At 51.8% G+C, this 23,635-nt stretch overlaps 1 protein-coding gene across 5 annotated transcripts in view; it reads right to left on the bottom strand.

Annotated features, from left to right (window-relative positions):
• Nucleotides 1–4,703: 4,703 nt before the first annotated feature.
• The window catches only part of PDE1C (phosphodiesterase 1C), a 411,283-nt gene continuing 392,351 nt past the window's right edge, over nucleotides 4,704–23,635 (bottom strand). For 3 of the 5 annotated variants that reach the window (XM_036010434.1, XM_028526184.2, XM_028526185.2), the window contains 2 exons: nucleotides 19,094–19,153; nucleotides 4,704–5,294 (listed from right to left, as the gene is read on the bottom strand). In XM_036010434.1, coding sequence (XP_035866327.1) covers nucleotides 5,125–5,294; nucleotides 19,094–19,153 — 230 coding nt within the window. In that variant the 3' untranslated portion in view covers nucleotides 4,704–5,124. Of the gene's footprint in view, nucleotides 5,295–14,258; nucleotides 14,470–19,093; nucleotides 19,154–23,635 lie in introns of those variants that run through there. The other 2 variants (XM_036010436.1, XM_036010435.1) reach the window with 2 other exon arrangements.

Genomic DNA, 23,635 nt, shown 5'->3' with positions numbered 1-23,635 from the left:
CTCTGGGATGGTGACCTTGACCAACAGAGTCTGCAAATTGCTGTCAATGCCATGCCATCCCAACCAACCAGCTCAGCCCACCCAGGACCACACCCCAGATGCTGCCCCTCAGCATTGGGTCCCTGCCCCACCCCCAATCCTGGCTCACAGGCAAACTCAGCCGGAGCAGAGTGAATAGGGCATGTGGAGGCTTTGAACTTTGGGACTGCTGGTGTTTCCAGCAGCTGGAGCTCATGGAGCCCAGGTGGCAGGGCTGGGAGGCGAGAGGCGGGCAGGCACGGCTCACGGGCCTCGGCTTCTCCGTGGGCGAGGCTGTGTTCTGAAAGCAGAGGAAAGCCGCTAGTGTGTTTCAGCCAGGGAAGTGCCTCGGTCGACCTTGTGATAAAAAGTATCACTCTGTGTAGTAGATTCCCTGGCTATGGCTTTGAATTGACCCGTCAGTTGTAAGTCCCAAAGGGTCAGATCAGGGAAGGTGTGGCGGTTCGGTGACACCGTCTGGAACACAGGCCCTTCCCAGAGTGTGGGGTTTCATTTTCCTGCGCATCGTGACCCTAAACGGTCGCAGCTGCGGTACAGCCGGGCCAGGCTGGCACTCCAGGCGGGAAGAACTGGAAGAGGTAGCTCCAGGTCTCATTAGCCCAAACGGTGTCACCTGGCCACTCCTAACTGTAGGAACCCCGTGCCACTGAATGCTAACTTTTAGTTTCTCTGGAAAGAGGCAGGAGAAGGGGAAAGGGCCTAGAAATGGAGGTTGTGCCGGCATGTTAGCATATGAGGGATAATAAGTAAAAATTAATGGTGCTGTAATTAAGTGGCAATTCATATAATTAAATAGGGCTTAGTTATTTTTTCCCTATGTAACGTCACTGATCATCGTTTTTTACTATATTTTCCAGGATTTCTGCAGTTTGTCTCCCAACTCATTCCCTGGTTGAGTATTTTTTCCATGTATGCTCGATAGCAGAACAAACCCATACAGAAGTGCAGCGGCACCATAATCAGCACGAGAATGGTATTCTCCACAGCTGCACACCCTTTTGAATTCTGAGCGTCAACTTTGACCCAGCCCAAAGCAATCAGCGCTAATGACACCCTGGAACTCAGCAAAGAGTTCATACCTCGGAAAGACACCAGGGGGCAGTGTAGCCTAAGAAATGAGTGTGTTTTACCAAATGTCCTCTGCAACTTGATTCCATCCAATTACACCAGTATCATTTTTGAGGGGGTGCCCTGCCCAAGTCCTTGTGCCACCAGCTCAGCCTGATGTCAACCTCATTTCCAGAAATGAGCGAAGCAACGCACATTTCGTGTGTCTGATTAGCATTCAAATTCTTTCCAGAGGAGAGGCTGTGGACTGGAGACTCCACGTGTTGTCTGAGGCGGCATCGCCCAGAGCATGTGTAGCCTGTTCTAGGAAATGATGAGAACACACCCAGGTGTTTTGGGTTTTTGTTGTTTGTTTGCTCCCAAAATTCTGGGTCACATGAAACCTCCGTGGGTAAATGTTTGTGGGACAGAGTGACTTAGGTAAACCGTCCCCTTTGAAGGGTGAGGCTCCAAGGGGTAGAGCTGTATTTCGTGTATTTCATTGGTTGATTCTTGTATGTGCCCTGACTGGGGCTTGAACCCACAACCTTGGTGAAGCGGGACGACGCTCTAACCAGCTGAGCCACCAGCCAGGGCTAGTGCTGTATTTCTTTGTTCTCTGGGAATTTTGAGTCTACATTTGAAACAGAGTCACTTATGAGCAGCAAGGTCTCTTGTTTTTAAAGTCAAGTCTGATGACACTTGAATCTTTAAACATATATTCTTTCTCCTGAGTCGACTGAGATTCTGACTCATGAAAAGGCGCCAAATCAGCCGAGAATTGGAAAGGGGGCTCTGTGTGGGATGCTGCATGGGCGGGACTTGGAATCCAATGTGGGATGTGAAATGGGGTGAAGCAGGACAGCGAGCAGGGGGGCGGCAGCTGAGGGGAGGTGGCCAGGGACATGGCGGATGTGGATGCCAGAGCAAGAGTGGCCATAACTGCTCAGAGAGGGGGCCCAAGACCACCCTGGGAGAAGGGAGCGCCGCCCGTGGGGACGTGGGGTTGCCAACCGAATGTGGGCACGCCCACCGAAGATTACGGCAGGCACGGTGCAGAGATGAAGGCCCGTGGGGAATGCCGGGAGGGTCGTGGATGATTGAAGCGTTAGCTTCTTTTCACTGAGGTTGAAGGATCTTAACAACCTACTCGATTCGCAGACCTACTAAGGGGCATGTGTCTCCAGTGCAAAAGCCTTCTTTATTTATCTATGTTTTATTTTATTGATTTTTATTGTATTTTTCCCATGTACTCCAAGCACTAATAGCTCCTATCTGTCGAGTTCTCAGTGTAGGCTTAGCCCCTAGGGTGCTGCCGAGACAGGTACTGCCCTTGTCTCCATCCAGAGAGATTATGACAAAACCCGGTGAAGCTCACGAAGCAAACAGGAGACAGGAGCCAAGGGTTAATTACGGGGTTTTCTGACCCCAAAGTCCCGGTTCTTAACTGCTAGCTGCACTGTTTAACCTTGGGATGAAAACCTTAGCTGATACCACACGTGTTTTACCTCTAGACGGGCTGCGCTTGCGTGTTACTCGTATTAACACATGAATGTACCGGGTCCGTGGTACGGGGGAGGACTTTTTTTTTTTTTTAAAGCTACTGCCTGTACAGTCGGGAAGCAAATTGAAAAGGGCAATTGAAAAGGGCAAGTTACACTACTCATCTTGACAAGATACTCAGGACCGCATAGGGCCAAGCACAGGGGAAATCTCTTTTCAAATGCACCCCAGGAGTCTGGAGCAGAGAGACATGACTCACAGACAAGGAAGTCCTTTACAAGCATCTTTTTATTTGCTGTAAGAATATACACTTTGGCATTTCTACACAATCCATCATGCGCATAACATGGCCGGTACTTTGCAAGCAACGCGGGGTCTCTAGCTCTGTGTGCTTGCTCAGTTAAAACGTTAGCGAGGGCTGAGCTCACACGCTGGGATCTCGGAAAACAGAGGGGGCTGATTTTCTTCTGCAGGACCCCGGCTCCCAACGCCAGGAAACAGTGCGGAGCGCGCGGCCACGGGACGCCGCCCGGCCTGAGACTGAGCGTGGCGGACCGCGCAAGGGCACATGAGTGAGCGGGCGATGCCGCTGATGCGAGAACTCGGAAAATCTCTGCAGGGCCGGACGGTCTCCCACTGATGTGGACTTTAAGGCATCTTTTAGAAGAGAAGACTCACATTCATGTGCGTCTAACAGAGGGCAAGCCTGGAAGCAAGGTCTCAACAGACGGAGAAAAATGCTTCCCAGAACGACACTCTGTAGCTGCTTTCCTGCGTTTGGGGTTGCAGAGGGGGCACAGGGGAGGGGGCACAGGGGAGGTGGCCTGGAGGCGGGAGAAAGCTGGGGTGGGAGGTGGGTTACAGGGTGGTTAAGGAGGTGGTGTGACCTCCTGAGGGGGGTCTGGAAAGGGGGGGGTCTGAAAAAGAGGCATCGAAGGCTTGTTAACCTGGGTGCCCAGGAACAAGGGACAGCGTGTGCTGAGATAGACATTTTACTAAAGAAGTTATTTATGTGCCCGGGGTGTGCCTGCCCCCACGACCTGCCCGGTTACAAAGTTATAATCAGATCACCCTGTGAGTTTACTTTTGGTTACATTTATTACAGTGCCCCCTTTTTTGTCCACAATCCACTGGGGAGCAAAGAGGCCACTACCACCCTGGGCAGGGTCACTGTGCAGCCAGCACTGAGGCATCTGTCTGCAGAACAGACAGATGTTACCTGCAAAGTTACTCAAGTTCAAGGTCAAGTTCAGGGTCAAGGTCAAGTTCACGGTCAAGGTCAAGTTCACGGTCAAGGTCAAGTTCACGGTCAAGTTCAAGGTGCAGGGCCAGAGTTCAGGTTCAGGGTCAAGTTCAGGGTCAAGGTCAAGTTCAGGGTCAAGGTCAAGTTCAGGGGCAAATTCAATGGTCAGGGTGAAGCTCAGGGTCAAGTTCAAGCTCGTGGTCAAGTTCAGGGTCAAGTTCAAGTTCAGGGGCAACGGGCACGGTGGCCTGCAGGGGGCGCTCCTGCGCAGGCACCGGGCGGGGAGGGGCCGAGCACTACGAGGGCCCCCCCTAACAAAGGTTTTCCTTTCAGTGCGGTGATTCAGTTTCCCTGTAATGCCCTCGGAAAGTACATTATCAATAAATTGCTCAACAGCACGATGGGCACTGAGCTCGGGAGCTGGCTCGATTGTGTAACCGGTTTCCTGGAAATGAGCCTCAGAGAAGGGAAGGAGAGGGCACGAAACCCTTTACCATCACGCCCCAAAGGCTGTGGCATCAGGGCACGGGGCCTTCTCTGTGGGGGATGGGGGACCCTCCTGGAGAGACCGCCCTGGAGGCGAGTCCTCTGCTACGTCTCTGTAACTGCGCAGGCTCAGCTCTAGCAATTGGCACCCACCTTAGCCTTCGTCCTCACGAAAGGCTCAGCGGACACGCCGAACCCCAATCTTTCTTGGACCTACGCTGAGAAACCTGAGTCCAGCAATATCTACGAGCACAACAATTTTTAGTCTCTTTCCCCTCTGAGATGGTTTTCATTCAGAAGCCCAGCTTTCGTGCTGAGTGCATTTCCCTTGAAAGGCACATGCTTATTTGAATTTCACATAATTGCATTAACAAGGGGGAAAGAGGGCTGCAGAAGTGCATTTCTTACGTACAATGATTATCAAACCAACAGTCTTATGAGGCCAAGTGCATGTCCGGGGTCACAATAGTATCAAGGGGAGGAGCTGCACTTTTTTCTGAACAGGTCGTATCGTTTTAATGTTGGTTCAATTTAGACTTTGAAAGATTCACAGCAGTAAAAGCCACATGAGACAAGTGTCTTACTGGTTCGAGGCTGGAGTCTGCGCTGACCCCCAAATCCAGCGAGGATGAGTCTATGACGGAACAGTGAAGGGGATCATCCCTGGGTCCCCGTGGCCTCAGCCCTGGCTGCACCAGCCCCAGGGGCCCCCGAGGGTGCTGGGCGGGATGGGGGGGGGGGGGACGTCTCGCTGTGGCAGGTGAGCGCTGAGAGCCGCAGACTGGGCTCCCCCTCTTGCCCCGGACCTATTTCCTGTTCCAGTTGTGTGAGATGTTCTGAATCTTTTTCATCCGGATCCTCTGATCCAGCATCTTGTACCTCGCAGGGTGCTCCTCCGCCTTCTTCGGGGCGGAAGGTGCGTAGGAGCTGGATGCATAGGCGGGGCGTTTGAAGTGCCGCAGAGGAGGCTTGATGACTGCAGCCGGGCAGAGGGGACAGACAGCCGTTAGCCCCACGGGGACGCGGCCTGAGGCCCCGCCCCCCCCCCCCCCCACCTGGTCGGTTTCCTCAAAACCGGGAAACACGCCGAGTCCGCTGCTCACTTCACGGGAATCTCAGTGAGACCGACGCATCACAGAGGTGAGCAAGCGCGTTAACCGCTGTGGCCATGCACTTTAAACAAAAACCAGTTCCCACAGGCAGACAGCGAGGACCCCAGCATGTAAGGGTTTTTCCTAAAGAATGGGTCGGGGGTGGGGGGTGAGGGAGTGAGAGGGTGGGGGGTGGGGGTGAGGGAGTGAGAGGGAGCGGGGGTGGGGGTCACTTTGGGGAAGGGCCAGGCAAACAGCCCTGAACCGAGCCCTGCCCCCAACCAGCAGTCAGCTGTGGTGGGTGAGCCCTGGGGGCATGCAGTCCTGAGTGCTCCCAACAGAGGGCGTCGTGGGGAAACGTTTGCCCTCCCCAACAACAACAAAATATATATATATAGTTGTCATACCCAAAATAAAGGATCCAAACAGACTCCTCCCCAAAGATACATACACGATGAGAAAAAGATAGGAAAGGACGCTCCACAACTTTGGTCACCGGGGACTTGCACATTAGAACAGCAGCGCTGTGCACTGCACACCGGGTCCGGTGGGTGGAATAAAAACAAAAGCATCTGGTGGTGCCCACAGCGGGCGAGGGGCTCTCGTTCTTGCCGGTGGAGCGCCCAGTGGATCAGCTACTTCGGAAGACGGTTGGTTGGACAGTTTCTCAGGAAGCAGACATTGTCCTGCCATGTGACCCACAACCGTGCTCCTAGACCATTTACCCAGCTGACCTGAGAGCTCACGTCCAGAGAAACCTGTATGTCAATTTTACGCAAGTTTATGTGCAATAGCCAAAGGCTGAAAGCAACGAAGCTGTCCCTCAAGAGTTAAATGGAAGCCCTGGCTGGCGTAGCTCAGTGGATTGAGTGCGGGCTGCGAACCAAAGTGTCACAGGTTCGATTCCCAGTCAGGGCACATGCCTGGGTTGCAGGCCATGATCCCCAGCAACCGCACATTGATGTTTCTCTCTTTCTCCCTCCCTTCCCTCTCTAAAAATAAATAAATAAATAAAATCTTTAAAAAAAAGAGTTAAATGGAGAAACAAATCGCAGAACATTCATACAGGGGAATGTTACTCAGCAAGTGAAAGAGAAGAGCGGTCAAGGTCAAGCTGTGTAAAGACATAGATACATTTTAAACATGTCCAGTGCTAAGTGAGAGCAGCCTTCCGAGAAGCCACAGGCTGTGGGATTCCCTTTATATGGTTCCCGCTCCTGCTGGAGAGCCTGTAGCCAATGAGGCAATATGAAAAAGGTGACTCGAGGTGAACCCAGGTTACGAGATCATCACAAAGAGGTGAGATACAGTGATTATCAGTGAGATACAGTGAAATACAGTGATACAGTGGAGGAGCGGATGCTGAGACAGAGCCTGGAACACCAGCTCTCTCAGCGGTGGCTGCTCCGCCCCCCGGAAGGGCGCCCAGAGGAGCGTGAGGCAGACGTAGCTAGCAGAGCTGGGACTGCGGGCAGCACCGAAGGCCACCCTCGTGAAAAACCAGCTGTGCCAGTCCCTTCCAATAAGGAGGAAATGCATGCTGTCGTGATCAAGCCAAAGCTTAGGCACAGCCTCAGTGTGCAATCACAGGGAATTGGTTAAGTCCCAGTCATTCTTAAAAATACAGCCCTGGAAAGCACTATGCTAAGCGAAACAAGCCAGGCAGTGAAAGACAAATACCACATGGTCTCACCTTTAACAGGAACCTAATCAACAAAATAAAGAAACAAGCAAAATATAACCAAAGACACTGAAATAGAGGACAGGCTGACAGTGACCAGAGGGGAGAGGGGAGGGAATTTCAGGGGAGAATGGGAAGGGTTTACAGGAACAAATTTAAAGGACACATGGATGAAAACTAGGGGGAGGGTGGTAATGGGAGGGAAGTGGGGAGGGTTGGGTGGGTGGGCTGGAATGGGAGTAAAAGGGAGAAAACTGTACTTGAACAATGATTAAAATTTAAAAAAAAAAAGAAAAAAATTACAGTCCTGGGATACTACAGAAAAGCGATATCATGTCTACTGATAGAGAGAGGCTCATGTAAAACACTGTTAAATGAAAGCAATAACAATGATCTAGCCTTACACTGTAAAAACACATAACCACACTCACAGGAAACATGGTGAGAACACACATCTAAGCCACGGCCATGATTACCTCCCAGGGGCATACACACCCCCGTGTCCTTTCTGGGTGTTCACACTCTCCAGTTGTCCTATTATGATCGGGTTTTAGGGGCACCGCTCTTTGCAAAGAAACGCACTACTGATATGTCTTCTGTAGAGTCACAGGTCGGAGCCATTCTACAGAATCACACACAGCAGGAAGCTCACTCCGGGCCTCAGTACGCGGCATCTCAGAGGGCGCACAGCTGAGCACACGCCTGACGACCTACAGTGTTCTTTCACCGGCACCTTCGAGCACCTGCTGTGTCCCCAGGACGCAACCATGAACCAAACAGACAGCCCTCCCTGCTTTCGAGGGGCTCCCATCGTAGGGGCCCCCTCTGGAACCTGCGACTTGCTTACAGAAGGAACACTGTCCAGGCACAACTCGTGATTCTATTGCCACAAGCTCCAACTTTGCCTTCTGAGCGAAGATAACCTGTAGTCAAGACCTTCAGCGACTGGTCCCGAAGTGACATCACAATGCGGATGCAGAACAGCAGAGATTTTTAAGAGCTCAGAATTGCTTCCATCTGTTTCTTAGGGTGAAAAAAGGGGTGGCGGCACCAGGCCTTCCGGGAACAAGCGTAAATACAGTCCTGTGACCCTGGGGAGTGGGGCAGAGCCAGGAGAGGGCTTCAGGGTCAAGGCTGATGGTTGCCTGTGTCTGGGGCAGCTGATGTATTACTCACGTCCCAGTCCCTCCCGGTATTCATTCTATTTTTGCTGCCCAGCGTGAGCCCAGCCAAAGTATTATTGAATTTCCCACTTCTCAGCATGGAGGGACATTTACCGTTTGCCGGGATTCTGATTGTCAGAACAAAAACTCTCCTTGCCACCGGAGTCCGTGCGAAGGGAGCGGAACCTGCTGAGAGAGAGCGGCCCCCCACGGACGCCGTGGAAATGCTTATACCCCCCGCAGTCTCCCTCCCCTGACATGTGAGGGGGAAGGGAACTCAGAGGGCTGTTACCGTATGCAGCGGTGGCCTCTCCCCTCTGCAGGGGCTGCCACTCGGTCACGGAGCAAAAGGGCAGAGCTGGAGATGAGGGTGCTGTCTTGAGTTTAGTGGGGACTTCTCTTTTTGGGGTGTTGGCGTGGTCTCCTGAGGACTCCTTCACTCCAGAAATATTCCTGGGAGGGGGTCTGACCCTCCACTTCAAAGACCGGGCGCTTCCCGCAGCAGAACCCAAGCAGCACCGTTACAAGCCCACCCCCAGCTTCCGTCCTCCCCTCTAAGGAGAAGCAGGCCGGGACCAGAACCCCGGCCCGCCACAGGCTTCGCCAGCAGCAGTCCGGCCATTTTCTCTGGGGCACACTTTCACCAAGTCTGCTCTCATCTCTCGGAGCCGTTTGCTTGGAGAAAAGGATGTGACTAGCTAATGAAGACTGGACAAGGTCACGTGGCTCACACAGAACCTGCACTCGGCAGGGTCATCATCTGCAGGGTCCAGCAGCGGTGAGGCTGCTGGAGTGCGGTTGGCGGGGCACCTACGTGAGCGTCTCGCACAAGATGGACAGCAGTCCGAACAGTTCACCTAAAATGTCAAATGGCGTGTCTGAGTACATTTGCTATGTCATAAAATTACATGCTTATGGTTTTGTAATAAATAGGGGGCGTTATATGTGCCACACACTATATTACTTTCAGGCGTGCCTAGGAAAAGAGTTCCAGACAAAAACTGACACATCATCATTTTTATGTTGCTGTTACACACACTTGTTGCTCAGGAAAGTGATGTTCTTTTAGGAGTTTTGATCCTCACTGGTTTAAAGCCCACCTTTCTCATACACACCACGATGGCTTCCAAACTTGTCCTTGACTTTCTCTCTCTCCTCGGCCACCACCAGCAGCCCCCGTTTCTTTCCTCTCTCTCTGAGCCCACGCTGCTTGCTGGCTACTTCTTTCCTTTTTCTGGCATCGGAGACCACGAGGTAGAATTACTCTTCTTCAGAAAAGAGGTAGGGGTTTATTCAGATAACAGATCGATGGCTGTTTGTTGGATCCGGGTGTTGAAATGTGAATGGAGGTTTTAAAGCTCCTTGTTTGAAATGCATTTAGTCTGTTGTTCCTCAAAGCCCCTGGGGCGAAGCTGTGAAAGGAGCAGGCATCGGAGGGAGGGGCTCCTACGTGGGGTTTAACTGGGTGCAGGTTGAAGGAGTGTTTCCAGGATTTCTCCGAGACCTAGATGACAGAGACAGGTACGACGAATCCCCGAGGGTCGCCAATTGCATGTCATCTTCTCAGTTTTCCCAGGCTCGGGGACCCCTCGGTCCCAAGGAGAGTGTGACAGAGTGTTCAGCAGAAAACGCTGCCAGAAGGCCTGGGAGAGCGCGTCACCGCGCCACATCGATCTCACTCACTCAGCGCACCCGTTGTTCCGCGCTGCGTGGTGGCAGGCCAGAGGGGACGGTCTCGCGTCCTCGCGTGACCTCGTCCGGCCTGATTCCGTGAGTTACACACCGACCTGCGCTAGCCCCTCCGTCCCCCACACTCCCCCAGCAGCGGTGTGGTCCTCTGGGCCGTGGTACCGCGGCCGCGGCAACCTCCCTCGGGGAGTTTCCGAGCCCCCTGCACAGCAGGCCCCCCAAGGCAGCGACCTGGCTCACGCTTAGCTCCTGAATAAATTCTAATACTGTCACCTTGTTGGTGTTGTTTTTAAAGCAGTATTGGACGTGTGTTCTGTTCCAAAGATAGTACCATAATACGACTTTTGCAGATGGCGTTTCCACCTCCAGCCAGTTTCTCTCTGCATTCACACACACACACACACACACACACACACACACTAACAAGATACGAGCACCATTCAGTGCCTCTCAAGGGCCGTTTTCCCTGAAGAATAAAATGCACCGCCATTCATCCATCCCACTTCTGCAGTCAGTGCCCAGCTGTGGCGTGGGCCTGAAGTCTGAGGGAAAGTCCCTATGACAATGCCCCCAAATCACCCGTGAGGTTTGCATCCCAGGGCACTGGGATGTTACCATCGGGGGCACTGCGGACGGAGCGCTGTAAGGTCTGAGCCTGTGACTTCCACCTCAGGATCTGCCACGGTGAAAAAAACAAAACTGTATCTGACATCCACTGTGTACAAAGCCCAATACTGGGAACTCACCTGGAACCGGCCTTCTGTCCTCACCACAGTCCTAGGAGGCAAGCACTATTTATTACACCCCCTTTTTTCGGGGGGGAACCTGAGGCTTAAAGACCTTAAGTAACTCGCTCGAGTTTACACAGCTGACTCACAGGAAGTCTGTATTTTGGTTTCATTCAACACATTCTGACATCACAGCCTTCCTCCCGGCTGTAAAATAACCTGGGATCATAGTTCAGAGAAAGTTTAAATAACTACCGTAACGAGTTACAAGCATCAAGGTAAAACTGTACCTCATTTATAGTATCCATATTAGAGTATATATTGATGGAATAGACAGGATTCTTGAACAGCCTTGTTAGTGGCCACACTCTTACTTCCCCCAAAGCCAAAGCAAACTGCCCTTCCTTGACGCCATCTGTGTGGCAATGGCTAGGAAAGGAATTACGTCACCGCCCTGGCTGACGGGTCTCTCAAATGACTGCTCTTGTCTCTTCCCTCACCTATGGGGGCTGGAATCTGAACAGGTATCCCGAAACGCCAGGCCTCTGGGCACAAGCACTCATGCCAGGGGAGCTCCAGGACCTTGGATGAAGTTTTAACTCAGAAATTTTTTGCCCTGACAGCACAGGACAACCACCCGCCACCTACATTTTACAAGACTCTGGCTCTGCAAGGACGTCAGCTCAAGCAGATGAGAACGCCACATAATCTACTGGTTCTGTATCTGAAACACGCAGAGGACGACGGGAAGCTGGTGACCCGAGGAGGTCTCCAGAAGGGACAGAGCAGACACCACCTAAAGGGAACCGCTACCAGGTGTGGGCAGGCGCCCTGACCAGCACGTCCAGGCCCACACAGGAATACACATCCACGGGGAAAAGGTAAACCACACAGTGTTGCTGCCCTCCATCCACCTGGTGCTGTTTGCTTGCATTGGCACTTCCCAGCCCTGGATGCACACCCCGTTGCCGGGGGAGACTCACAATTGCCTGAAGCCCAAGCCTTGCCCCTGAGAGTCCCTGGAATAGCCACTGATTCTGAGGTGGAGCCCGAGCATCGGGATGCTGGTGATGCCCGGTGATTCTAACGTGTAACCGGGCTGAGAACCACTGGCTTAGGCGTCAAGTTCATTTTGGAAACAGGTGAGCCTACACTTAGTTTCCGAGGGTGGCCTGGGGCCGCTGACGGGGTCTGCTCATCCCGCACGGAGGGCACCAGCCCGTGGCCACGTGCTGAGATCCGTGCCTGGAAATGAGCCCGCAAAACCTGCTTCTGAGGGAGGTGGTATGGTATTACAAGAGAAGTATGGGCTTCCGGCAACACATACTGGGGTTCAGCTATGACCTCTGTGAGACCCTAAGGAGATAATCTGTTCTGGGACTGGTTTTTTTTTTTTTCAATGGGAAAAATACTAACTGCATTGCTTGGTTGTCGTGGGGAGTTTGAAAGTGACATGAAGGATGTGATATTCACGTGGTACCTTGCCACCCCGCACAGTGCCGCTCCAGCACAGGCACTTGGTGAGTGGCCGCCGTCACCGCACAGCCCAGGAGACGAAGGATCCTCCCCAGGGCACGAAGGGTCCTCCCCAGGGCCTTTTCTACAGCACCTCCCGGTGAGATTCCTTGGACAGTGCAGGAAAGCCCCATAACCTCCCAGATGGCTGGATCCGACCCCACGCAGAGCCTCGCACACAACAAAGAGATCACCTTAATGAACTGACCTGGGACTCCTCGGCAGAGGACATGTCACTCTGATTCATAAACTACTAATTATCCAAAATGTGCATTTGCCAAAAAACATTTTTTTACGTTCCGCTCCCTGAGGGAACCACTTCGCTGAAACCAAGCGCCATTCTCAGCAAAGCCAAACCCTCCAGCCCGCATTCTAAGCCATTTATACAACATACAAACACAGGGGTTCACGGGACCCCTTTGGGCAATGCCTAACCATGAGTGCAAAGGAAGGGCTGGGAATCCAGGACGGGAAGTGCAGCTTCGACAACCGGCAAGGCTGGAAGGAGTTGAGTCCCTGAGCTCTAATCACGACATGAGTAGGAAAACGATTCATAAGACTCTGCATTTTTATGCTGAGCCGTAATAATTCCTTGAGCCAGTGTCATTGGAAACTACACTTAAGCCACTGATTCCCTGGTCTGTTGGATGCTTCCTCTTTGTGCTCTGCCCCAGAGGTAATTCCTCGTGGCTCCGAACTCCGTGAGGTCAGGTACGGGGCGCTAAGCACACTGGCATCCCAAGAACTTTGTCACCATACCGATAGCAGTTGGCGCTGAGAAAAATGTCATGAACACACTACTCCACGTCACACTCAGTGAGCTTCACGCATCTCCCATTTGCTAAAGAACAAACAAATCTCTTAGAACACACACCAGCGGGCAAAGGCGGTTGGCACCGGCAGAACCGAACTTCCCTCCCGTGGCTCAGCGGCATCGTCGTACCTGGATGTGCCGCCCACGTTTGCTCAGGAAGAACGACAGCGAGTTTCTTTCCTTTGACTTTCATGTTTGAGGCCTGAGCCGCTTGTTCTGCACACATGCTACAGTCTCAGCTCATTTCTGCAGGTCTTCCGATGCCTCGAGAGGAACTAAGGCCCAGTTGTCGGGCCTCCTCCCCCTCCCCCACCCCTCCTCCCCACCCCTCCCTGCTGACCCCCCCACCCCCACCACAAAGAGGTGCAAGAGGAGGAGGGGGCAGTGAAATAAGGCTGGGAGCTTGGCTCTTCTTATTCGAACAACAGCTGCCTATTACATGCCCTGCACCCTTATGTTCCAATGACTGATGATTTCATCTAATAAAATTATTGTTTTAATAATACAAGAATAAGAAAGTCCTCCCTCAAGATGATCATCCTCGATTAGGTTGTTCATTTTCATTTTGCTCGCGCTGACAAGCACGAAGGACATGAACCATGCTGGCTCAAAAGGGAAAAATATTTTGGTTATTACACAAGTGAAGTCCTTCCTTGGTTTTTCTCATCAACGTGGGCATTTTTTCCATGTTTGCACGTGAAGACGGGAAGCGTGAGGCAGCATCGGTAGCTCTCCGTCCCTCACGCACACCAGCAACGACCCGCACCAGGAAAAGTCTGCAATGATAAATCTCTTCAGGGCTCTAGAGCACCGAAGAGCTAAGTAACAGGTGAGCTCTGATCCGGTCCCTCAGAAGAGTGACAGCTGCCACCCCTCAGGATGAACCCAACGTGAGGGACAACTGCAAAGACAGTGTCCACTGGAATCTTCGCTTAAAAGACACGGCAGGGTCCTCCTCACCCCACAGTTGTGCTTGACATGGGTCCATGGGTCACCGATCTAACCCTGAGGCTGAGGACAAGGGTGAAGAGAGGCGGGCACAGTGCCCGGACGCTTCGACGTCAGCCTTTTCCTACTGGCCGTGACACTCGGAGCAGGGGGTGCTAACTCTGGGCAGGCTGTTCATCGGATTGTGCCTCCGTTTCCCGGTTCCTGGAATGCAGATCACGGTGCCTTCCTTAAGAGCTGCTCTGATCATTGAATGAGATAAGACATGTTGAGAAATATGTTAAGAAGCATTGTCCCTGAGAGCTGATAGATGTCGAAAACATATCAAAGTATTTATTGTAAAAAACACCTGTATTGGGGAGATCAGGAGTTATCGTGTTTGACATTAATTACTCAATAACTTACAAGGCACATAATAGTTTTGGTACAAGAAACATAAGCTTTCTAAAATGTCTTCAGACCTTGGAGCTGGCCCGTTGTCTCCGGAGGACTCCTCTGGATGGACGTTTTATCCGTAGTCCCCTAGAACAGGACACACGACAATGTCATTGCGAGCCAGCCGGCATCACACACACAGACGCTTGCTACGTCAGGCGGGGCGACCAGAAGCACAGCGCGTCTACTGCCAACACTACGGCGCATGCCAGCCACTGCGCGTGCGCACAGCGGAGCGAGGGGCGCGCTACCTGCACCCGCGAGTGACCGGGGTACTGTACCTTTCCATCTAAGCTTCACTGCAGGAAAGTGGCGCGTGACCCAGGCACCCTGGGGGATCGGCTCGGAAGTAAGCCGCTGACTAGTGTCCATCAATGGGCCGCTGCTCCAGCGAGAGCCAACGATAGGTCCTCCGTCCTGAATGGCCCGCCCCCGGAGCGCGACTAGGTTCGCGGACCTCACAGGTCCTAGGTGAAGCTGGCTCTAGAAAAGAACCGGCTGCCGGTGCCACGACTTTCCCACGACAGAGTCACTTCGCTAAAGCTGTGCGAGGGCTCAAGGGGGTGTCCCCAGAGTAGTGTGCTGGTGCTGGAGCTTCAGGAGGACCCCTTTTATCATCTCAGAACCCACACCGGCCATTCTGTAGTGAGGGGCTGGCTCTCTGGCGGCCTCTGGATGCGGCAGGTTATCTGCAGAACGTCTTTATTTCTGAGGTCCCCACACCCGTGTCTCTCCATAGGTGCGCAAGGAAGACACTAAATTGCTCTGACATACACGTAAAATTACATCTACGGAGCCATAGAGCCAAACGGAGCTGTCTTGGAGTACAGCCATAGATTTTTCACTTAAAAAATTCAATAACTAATATTTTGAGCATGCAGAAAAGTATAAGTAATAACATAACAAATAGCCATGTATTCTCAATACAGTTTAATCAAATCTTAACATTTTTCATATTCAAAAAGTTATTTAAAGAGATTAAATACCACAGATACAGCTGAAGTGCCTACTATATACCCTTCCATGATACTTCTCTCTACCTACCCCCAAAACATCAACCACGATTTGGTATTTATGATTCCTGTACGCATTGTTTGTAATAGCCAAAAATGGAAAACCACCATCAATGATTAAATATCCTATCCTGTGGCCTATCTGTACAATAGGCTGCAAAACAGACAATGTTTTCCTAAGAACTAGCTTTTTATTTTGTATAGAATTTCTTTTGCCATACATCAGCAAACTTTGTGTGTGTGTTTTAAAGTGTGTCTCTTAAATGCAGGGTAGAGCTGGATTTTGGATTTTTAAATTTAATCACATAATCTCTGTTCTTTAATACCGGAGTTTAAGCCCTTTGCAATTACTGTCATCACTGACACTTGGGAATTGATCCTACAATCTAATTTTGCTTTTGTTTTAGACTTGATTCCACTACCTAAATTTGTAATCATCCTTTATTCCTTGCTCCTTTGTCTCCCTCTCTGCCTGTGCTGATGCATTTTCCCTTTGGTGCGGTTCCCTTGCTGATGTAGATGCTACAGGCTACATTTAAATGATTTCACCGATGATCCTTTGTGTTAAAAAGTTACAAAACTACAAGGTTCTGCCCAAAGACAAAATAGATCTTCCCATTCCTCAACCCCCAGGACAACCCTCCTCCCATTGGCAGCTTCTGTGTCCTGTTTTAACACCAAAACTGGACATTACTTTTATGGTGACCAGCTACTCAAACATTTACCAACATGTTTGATTCGCTTGCATGTGCACCGTTAATGCTTATAGCTCACACCTTGCTTTGAAGTTCCCTTCCCTCCTTGTGGAAGCGTGTCCCTCGGCACACGGAGACTCACCCTCGCTGTCCCCTCACACGGACTGTGACCAGAGCCAGGGTGGCTGCCAGCCGGGTTTTCACTCGATTACAGGCAACCTGCTTGCCGCTCCCCTGAGAGCAGCCAACTCCTCAGAGCATTCAAGGTTTTCCCTTTCCAACCTTGAGATTTTCTCTTACATTCCAGCGGTCCTGTGTTTGTTTTTTAATGTGAGATGTTGGAACTGCTTGTCTGGCCTGTCTCTATTGTTTTCTTTCTGCACAATGTTACTGTGCAGTTTTCAAGGATTATCGCTCCTCCCGTCCGAGCATCCTGAAACCTGACGTTGTTCGTGGTGGGGTGGCTGGCGCAAACAGCAGCAGGTGGAGGCACCCGAGCCAGAGGGAGGCAACACGCGGTGGTCCCGAAGTAGGAGGACGAAGGAGTGAGCTGGCCGTTGCCACACAAGAGTCGGGGGTGTCTGCTAGACAAAGCGTGGGCACTACCCACTCCACCTCTGCAGGCGTTGGAGTGGTCGGAACTCAGAACCTGAGACGCCCAGTCCAGGCCCAGGTTAGACCCCGCCCTGCCGGATTAAGGCCAAGGCCAAGGTGGCTGAGACTCTGACTCGGAGGCCTTGGAAACCCAGCAGGCCAACAACAGGTCTCCAGCACAGCAGTTGGGAAGCAGATCAGCTCTGCACGGTCTTACAGACGTCCAGGATGACGTCAGAGATCCCACCTGACCCTCCCTGGGAGGCTGCGACCTCCCACAGCAGGGCAGACTCCATCGCTGCGCACGGGAGCTGCGTGGTTTGGGGTGTTTTCCTCCCAGTGTCTACAGTCGCAAGGGCACACGGCCGCAAGCAGGGACGAGACGAAAGGGGCCCCCGGAGACTATAGAGCAGGTGGCTCAGGACTAAAAAGCAAGTTGGTGTAGTTGATGCAAACCTGAACTTGAAAAAGAGCCTTTTTCTGAGGATGGCTGCTTTCTATCTAGTCCTAGATTGAAACGGACATGCCCACTCATGCACCCTCGCACCCAGCCTCTGCGCCACCCATGAGCACCCAGCGTGTGCTGGTCACCACGCAGGCACTGGGGCAAAAATAGAACAAGACAGTCCCCACCCTCGAAAAAGCCACCTCTCACGGGGTAAAAGGACTCATAAGCAAATCGTTATAAGTAAATATTAATTCTGCCTAGATGATGTGGAGGGGTTGCAAAAAGAAATTAGCCAGGGAAGAACAGGGCGAGCAGTGTTTCAGGCAGAGTGGCCCGGCAAGAGTGTTCCGGGCCCCCTCCTCCGTGGCTGCCGAGTCCAGCTGTGGAGCGAGGGCGGGGCAGCTACGGGAGCGGAGGGTGAAAAAGCAGGTGGACACAGATTCTGTTTCGCCTAAGCTAACAGGCCACTGATTATCAAGTGAACTATCATTGCATGTCCAACCAAGAAAAAATGCTAATCAAATTATAACACACCACTGGTTGCAAAAGAGTCCTTATTTCAGGGGCCAAAATGCAAGGCACTATCCCTCTCAGAATGAATCAGATACGGTACTTCTTCCCCAAAGAAGAAATTAACATTAGAAAACAGATTTTTAAAAAACATAAAATCAATGCAAGCCAAATACGGATATGATCTTTTTTCTCATCACATTGGTAAGGTACTAGTGTTGGCGTCAGCAAGAGCATACTCAAACGGCAAACTCATAGCTGAAAGTATAAATAACAGTAACTTTCTGGAAATTACTGCGACTCGAATGTGTTAGGAACCTAAATGTGTACATATCCCTTGAGTTAATAATTCTACTTAGGAACCTGTCCTCAATCCATACAAAGATTTGTGTACAAGAGTATGAGGTTATTTCTAATAACAAAAAGGCAAGCTACGTTAATGGTCAATTGTCAGTGAATACACTGCTGACCCTCGAACAGCTCCAGGGTCAGGGACGCCAGCCTCCCACACGGTCAAAAATACACATGTAACTACGGTACAAATTAATCATACAAAGTGTTAGTGAAGCACTAAAATAGTTTTTAAAATACTTAATAACCACAGGGTAAATCTCACAGTGCAATGGTAAACTTTAAAAGGGATGAAACAAATTTCACGCAGAGGATAATTTTACTCTAGGAACAAAACCTATCTAAGAAAGACCCAAAGGGATGGTAAGTAACCTTGGTTACCTCGGAGTGGGTAGCGTCGGCCACATTTTTCCTTCCTATAATTTGTATTACTTTTTAATTTTTCTACCTTGTTCGTGTTTGCCTTTTAAAACCTCTCTCTCCGCCCCCTGCCCAGACAAACGGGTTTTTGCAAGTTCTACCTGTAAAAACTAAACCATGGTAGAGACGGCAAACGGCGAGTGTGCAGGATCACCACGAACGCCGAGAACTCTCGGCTCAGTGTTAGACGGGGCCAGCCCAGACCGTGCAGGTCTGTTTCCCGACATAGAGACGCGCTGTGGGCGCCCGCTGTGGGTCAGAGCTACCCGACACTTATTAGCAAGGAGCTGCACACATCTGGTGAGCCTGCACAACTTGAACGTGGCAGAGCAGGGGTCTGAACCCCCGTCTGTCTCACCCAAGGCTCATGCTCATTCCCCTGCACCCTCCGTCTCTCACAGAAACACTTCCAAACCACGTCCAGGTGAACATGAGGAGGAACAGGGTTCTCCTCTCTCCATCAGCAAGCAGGAGAGACCACGAACCAAAGGTGCTTCTATCAGGGCTGTTCCTGAAGGAACATCACCAGTGGGTGGCCGAGGCCCCCTAATAGCGTGGAGCGGCCTGGATAAACGGGGGGCCAGAGCCTCGGTCCATCAACCATGCAACTCAGCTCCCAAGAGAGCCGTTCTCTCCGTGGTCCGTGACCACTAACTCCACCTCGCCGCGCTTGGACCCACCTGGCAAGGTGAGGCGACCGGTGCTCGGGGCAGGGGAGCCGTGAGAACGCTTCTTCGTGCCTGGAAAGAGGAAAAAAAAGAGAGTAAGGGAAAGGATAGTGGACAGACTGCTCGAGCAGGTAAATGCTCATCTAAACTGCTATCAAATGATGCAAAAGTGTGGGTCTGGCGACGTCTGGGAGAAGGCTGCATGTAGTGGTGAAGTGGGGACCATTTCCATGGTCCAGGAAAGCTGGGGCGCAGCCTTGACACCTGCGTGCGAGGTCATCCTCAGGATCCTGGCTGGCAGGTTGGAATGTCGGGACCACCACGCCCCTGGGCTGGCTGTACCCTGCAATCCCCAGGGGAGCTTTCTAAACATGCAGGAGCTCGGGCACCTGCCCCAGAGACCCCGACTTCCTTGGACTGGGGCAGAGCTCAGCACCGGGCCTGTTAAAGCCCACCCTCCCCCAGCCCCCTGCCTAGGCTGCCAACGTGTATCCTGGGACAAGGGTCCTGCTGTGGAGGAGAAAGTTCTGGATTCAGAACCAAGGAATCAGGGTTTGTCCTTGCTTTGTCCCTCTACTTGCTATTGGACCTCCGATACATGAACTTGATGTCTTTGAAGCTCAGGTCCTCATCTGCTACATGAGGGGAATAATTATTACACATCAAAGTGTTCTGGGGAGGGCTGAAGCAGCCCAGGTGTGTGAAATGCAGGGGCCTGGGGTCGCCCCCTCCCACGAAGGAAGTCCTCCTAGGAAAGGAACATCTTTGTTTGTACAAGCAGTAACGGGCCCCACGGGGCGGGAATGAAAAGGCAGTCCCCAGTGTGCGGGTCCGGAAGGAGCAAGCAAAGCAAAGGAAGGGTTTGTTCTGTAAAAGGATACTGTGTATGTGTGTGAGATAATATATACCCATCTATATTCTATTTTACATATAAATGTATACACACAGAGACGTACACAGACACACGTATGTTATACATCTATTTTATACCTAATTACAAATATTATTGATTTGTGCATCCATTTCCCTATTGGACCACACGAAAGAGGCCCAGAGCCCCGGATCCAGCGGTGTGGCCAATGCCTGGGATCTGAGCTGGTGGAAATGCGGAGACAATTCTCATTTCCCTTTTCTTTGCACTTTTTTTTTCTTTTTTTAGTGTTTTTTTCTTCCTTTTTTAATTTAATTTTGCAGGGATCATTCTTTTTTAAATTTCTATTCAATTATTTTTAGAGAGAGGGGGCAAGGGAGGGAGAAAGGGAGAGAAGCATTACCTCTCACACACGCCCTGACCAGGGACTGAACCCACAACCCAGGCGTGTGCCCTGACCGGGAATCGAATGGGGACCTTTCGCTTTGCAAGGTGATGCCCAGCCAACTGAGCCACACCGGTCAGGGCTGCAGGGACCATTCTTATGCAGAGGAGTTACATGATTCTGTGGGAAGTGATTTCTGGCACAAGTCCCCTGAACTCAGCCAAACCTTTCATAAAGCCTACTTTACACGCCGAGGCCCGGGTGAAAGGAGGTTGTGTCGGTCGGGAAAACCCTGCCTGAGACAGCACGGTGGGGACAGAGATCACTGGATGATTCATCGCAAGAAGCAGGAACTTGGACTTGGAGGTGAGTGGGGAAGCCCTCCCTCTCCCAGAGCCCCTGTGAGATGCAGAGAAACACACTCGGGATGGTGTTTGAGCCTGGTTCATTCTAGTCATAAAGAACAGGGTACCACCTTTGACATTATTTATTATTATTATTATTATTAGCAGTAGTAGTACTGTTTGTAGTATTAGTAGTAGTAGTAATAGCAAAAATTAAAATAAAATTAACCCAGATACCTCACACCCACAAAGACTAATTTGCGTGAGGTGGGAGGAGCTGGGCGGGACTTTACCTGGCTGTCTTCCACGTCTCAGAGATGCCGAGAGTGCCAGAGTCGGCGGGGAACTCAGAGGGTCCCCACTGGCTGTAGCTGAGTCAGAATCCCCTGGGGCAATTCTGTGAATACCCTTGCCTGGCTGGGAACCTCGGAGGGAGGGAGCCAGAAGTTACACGGCAACAAGTTCCCCAGGTGAGTCTGAGGGTCACCAGGCAAAGGAGGTGTCCCAGACGCCCTGAGGTAAAAGATGTACCGAAGTGATACTCTGGGTCAGGGCCTCGTCACACAACTCCACAGAGGACAGTGGACCTGAGTGGGTGACGAGTCGGTTCTGACCTCGTCCACAGCCCAAAGTGCCTCTGTGTCCCACCGGACCCACCTCCACATGGGGACGCCCACGACTCAAGACTGTTGTCCCTCCGCTCACAAGACATTTCACTTGTCCCACCGTCCCTTGGTGGAGGTTCCCTCAGTGGCACAGCGGTATTTGGGCCACACGACTCTCCATGGTAAAGGCCGTGCTGGGCAGCCCAGGAGGTCGAGCAGCACCCCTAACTCTACCTACTAGGGGTCAGTAGCAGCCCCCCGCCCCGGTCATCATCAAAAAAATGTCCCCGAGACGATGAGCAGCAAATGTCTCCGGGAACGCAACTGCCCTCAGCTGAGAACCGCCGCTTTAGCGTGAAGGCAGGGCTTGGGGTTCCTATTCAGAGCGGTGACTCACAATCCGACCGCTCAGCCGTTGGGAACAGTGTCCGCCACACACCCGCAGTCACTGCGTTCGAGCACCTGCAGTGGCTATGGGTGACTAAATGTCCATTGGTTACCTGACGTGCTCTCGGATGATAAAACGACTCCCATGTCACGGAATTTGGAGACAAAGGGAGCTTACGTAATTTGCACAAAGCTACTGAGTGCTGGGGCAACATTGAAGCCACGGCGCCTCAGAGTTCAAACACAGACGCACTTTTCCAACGGCTCCTCCTGATCCCCGATCAACCCGTGACTCAGGTTCCCATCAAGTGCTGTCATCCCAGATGTGCCCAAGGCTAAGGGAAATGCGGGACAATTATTTCAACAAAAAGGAAAACTGAAGCCAGATCCCCGAGCTGACGGAGGGCCGGGGAGCCAGCGATTCTCGGGGCTGGGGGTGACTTGGAAGACCTCATGGAGTAGACATTTCCTTCTTCCTGTGTAACTGCTGGAAAATACGGCCTCCCACTTTCCACGGGAACTCCCGTGAAGTTTCGATCGGACACAACATTGCCCACGCAAACACTCGGAGACCTGCAAAGCACCGAATGACAACAAGCTTTTGGGGTTACCACCTGCAGAGACCTCCACGAGTTCTTGGCACATTTAAAAAAAACATCACCCGCTAGGATCTTCCCGAAGCCCACAGCTTGGTGGCTTTCCAATGGGCAGCCTTTCGTCCCCTTGGTCCCGTCTCTGCAGACACCGAATGAGCCAGGAAACTCCCAGGGTGCTGAGTCCATGGGAACGAGGACCTGCGGGCCCTCCGGAAAGGCTGTCATCTTCTCTGCACGCCTGACCGCATGCCGCTGCATCAGCAGGGGGAGAACCCAGCAGCGCCTCCTGGTGGCGAGTCATCAGCGGGTAGCAGGCAGAGGTGCTTACAATAAACCTGAGTGTCATTTCTGCAGACCTCCAGGCTCCCCGGTAACGGAGGTCGTGCTCTCGAAATCACTTTCCACTCCGCAGCCACCGAATTCCTCACCACGTCACTCAAAGTTCCACATGTGGGGATCCTACTCCGGTCTGTTGCAGCTTCTAAAACCCTTCCCCCCTCCTGGCTCTGTTCCCCGGGGAAACATCAGAACCGGAGCTGGAAGGTGCACATCCAGACCGGCTTCCGCCTGCTCTGCTGCTCCAAGCCGGCACTGGCCTCGGGACACGCAGAGGTGGCCCCGGGGTTTGGAGCACATCTCGCTGCGTGAGTGACTCCAGAATTCACGGTCGGTGATTTCCAACCCTGGCCACGCGGCTGGAGCTGCTGGGGAGTTGTACAGAAAATATGCCGAGACGCAGGCCTGCCCCCAGAGAGACTGTTTTCATTGGTCTGGGGAGGGGGGACCCAAGCCTGGGCATTTTAACGGTTCCCAGGGGAGGAGCACCACACTCAGAAAAACTGGTGAGAGTCTTCCTCATGGAATGGCGGGAATCCTGTAAATGGCTTTTCGTTTTTACTTGGGTTTCCGGGAAACTCAGATCCAGCGTGTGACTTCATGCTGGTCAGCCAGCACGGCTGCCGTCCCAACGTGAGCCCTGGTCTATGCCATCTACCCCCACTCAGTTGCTGCCTCGGGTTCTTTTCTGCATCCTTAACGTAAAAAAAAAATTGGCTAGCTGTATGTGGTTTTAATCTGAAACATGTTGTAAATGAGGCTGGTAAAAGGAACACGGATAAACAACGACATGAGTTCATCAGCTAACCTTTACTATCCTCCCCCATAAAGATGTAAAAGCAGGAATTTCAGGATGTAAAGGGGAGGATCAGGTGAGAACCCACATGTGAAAATGTGTAGCAAACTGGGCAGGACAATGTAGTGCTTATTAGTTTACACTCAAAGGAAGTGTGTGTGTGTGTGTGTGTGTGTGTGTGTAGCAGCTAGTATTTCATCTTTGGGAGAAAAGTATGTTCAAGTCATGAATTAC

The sequence above is a fragment of the Phyllostomus discolor genome, chromosome 10, assembly GCF_004126475.2.
Source record: "Phyllostomus discolor isolate MPI-MPIP mPhyDis1 chromosome 10, mPhyDis1.pri.v3, whole genome shotgun sequence".
NCBI classification, from domain to species: Eukaryota; Metazoa; Chordata; class Mammalia; order Chiroptera; family Phyllostomidae; genus Phyllostomus; species Phyllostomus discolor.
The sequence above is the reverse complement of the archived record's forward strand: the minus strand, read 5'-3'. Positions and strand labels throughout refer to the sequence as shown.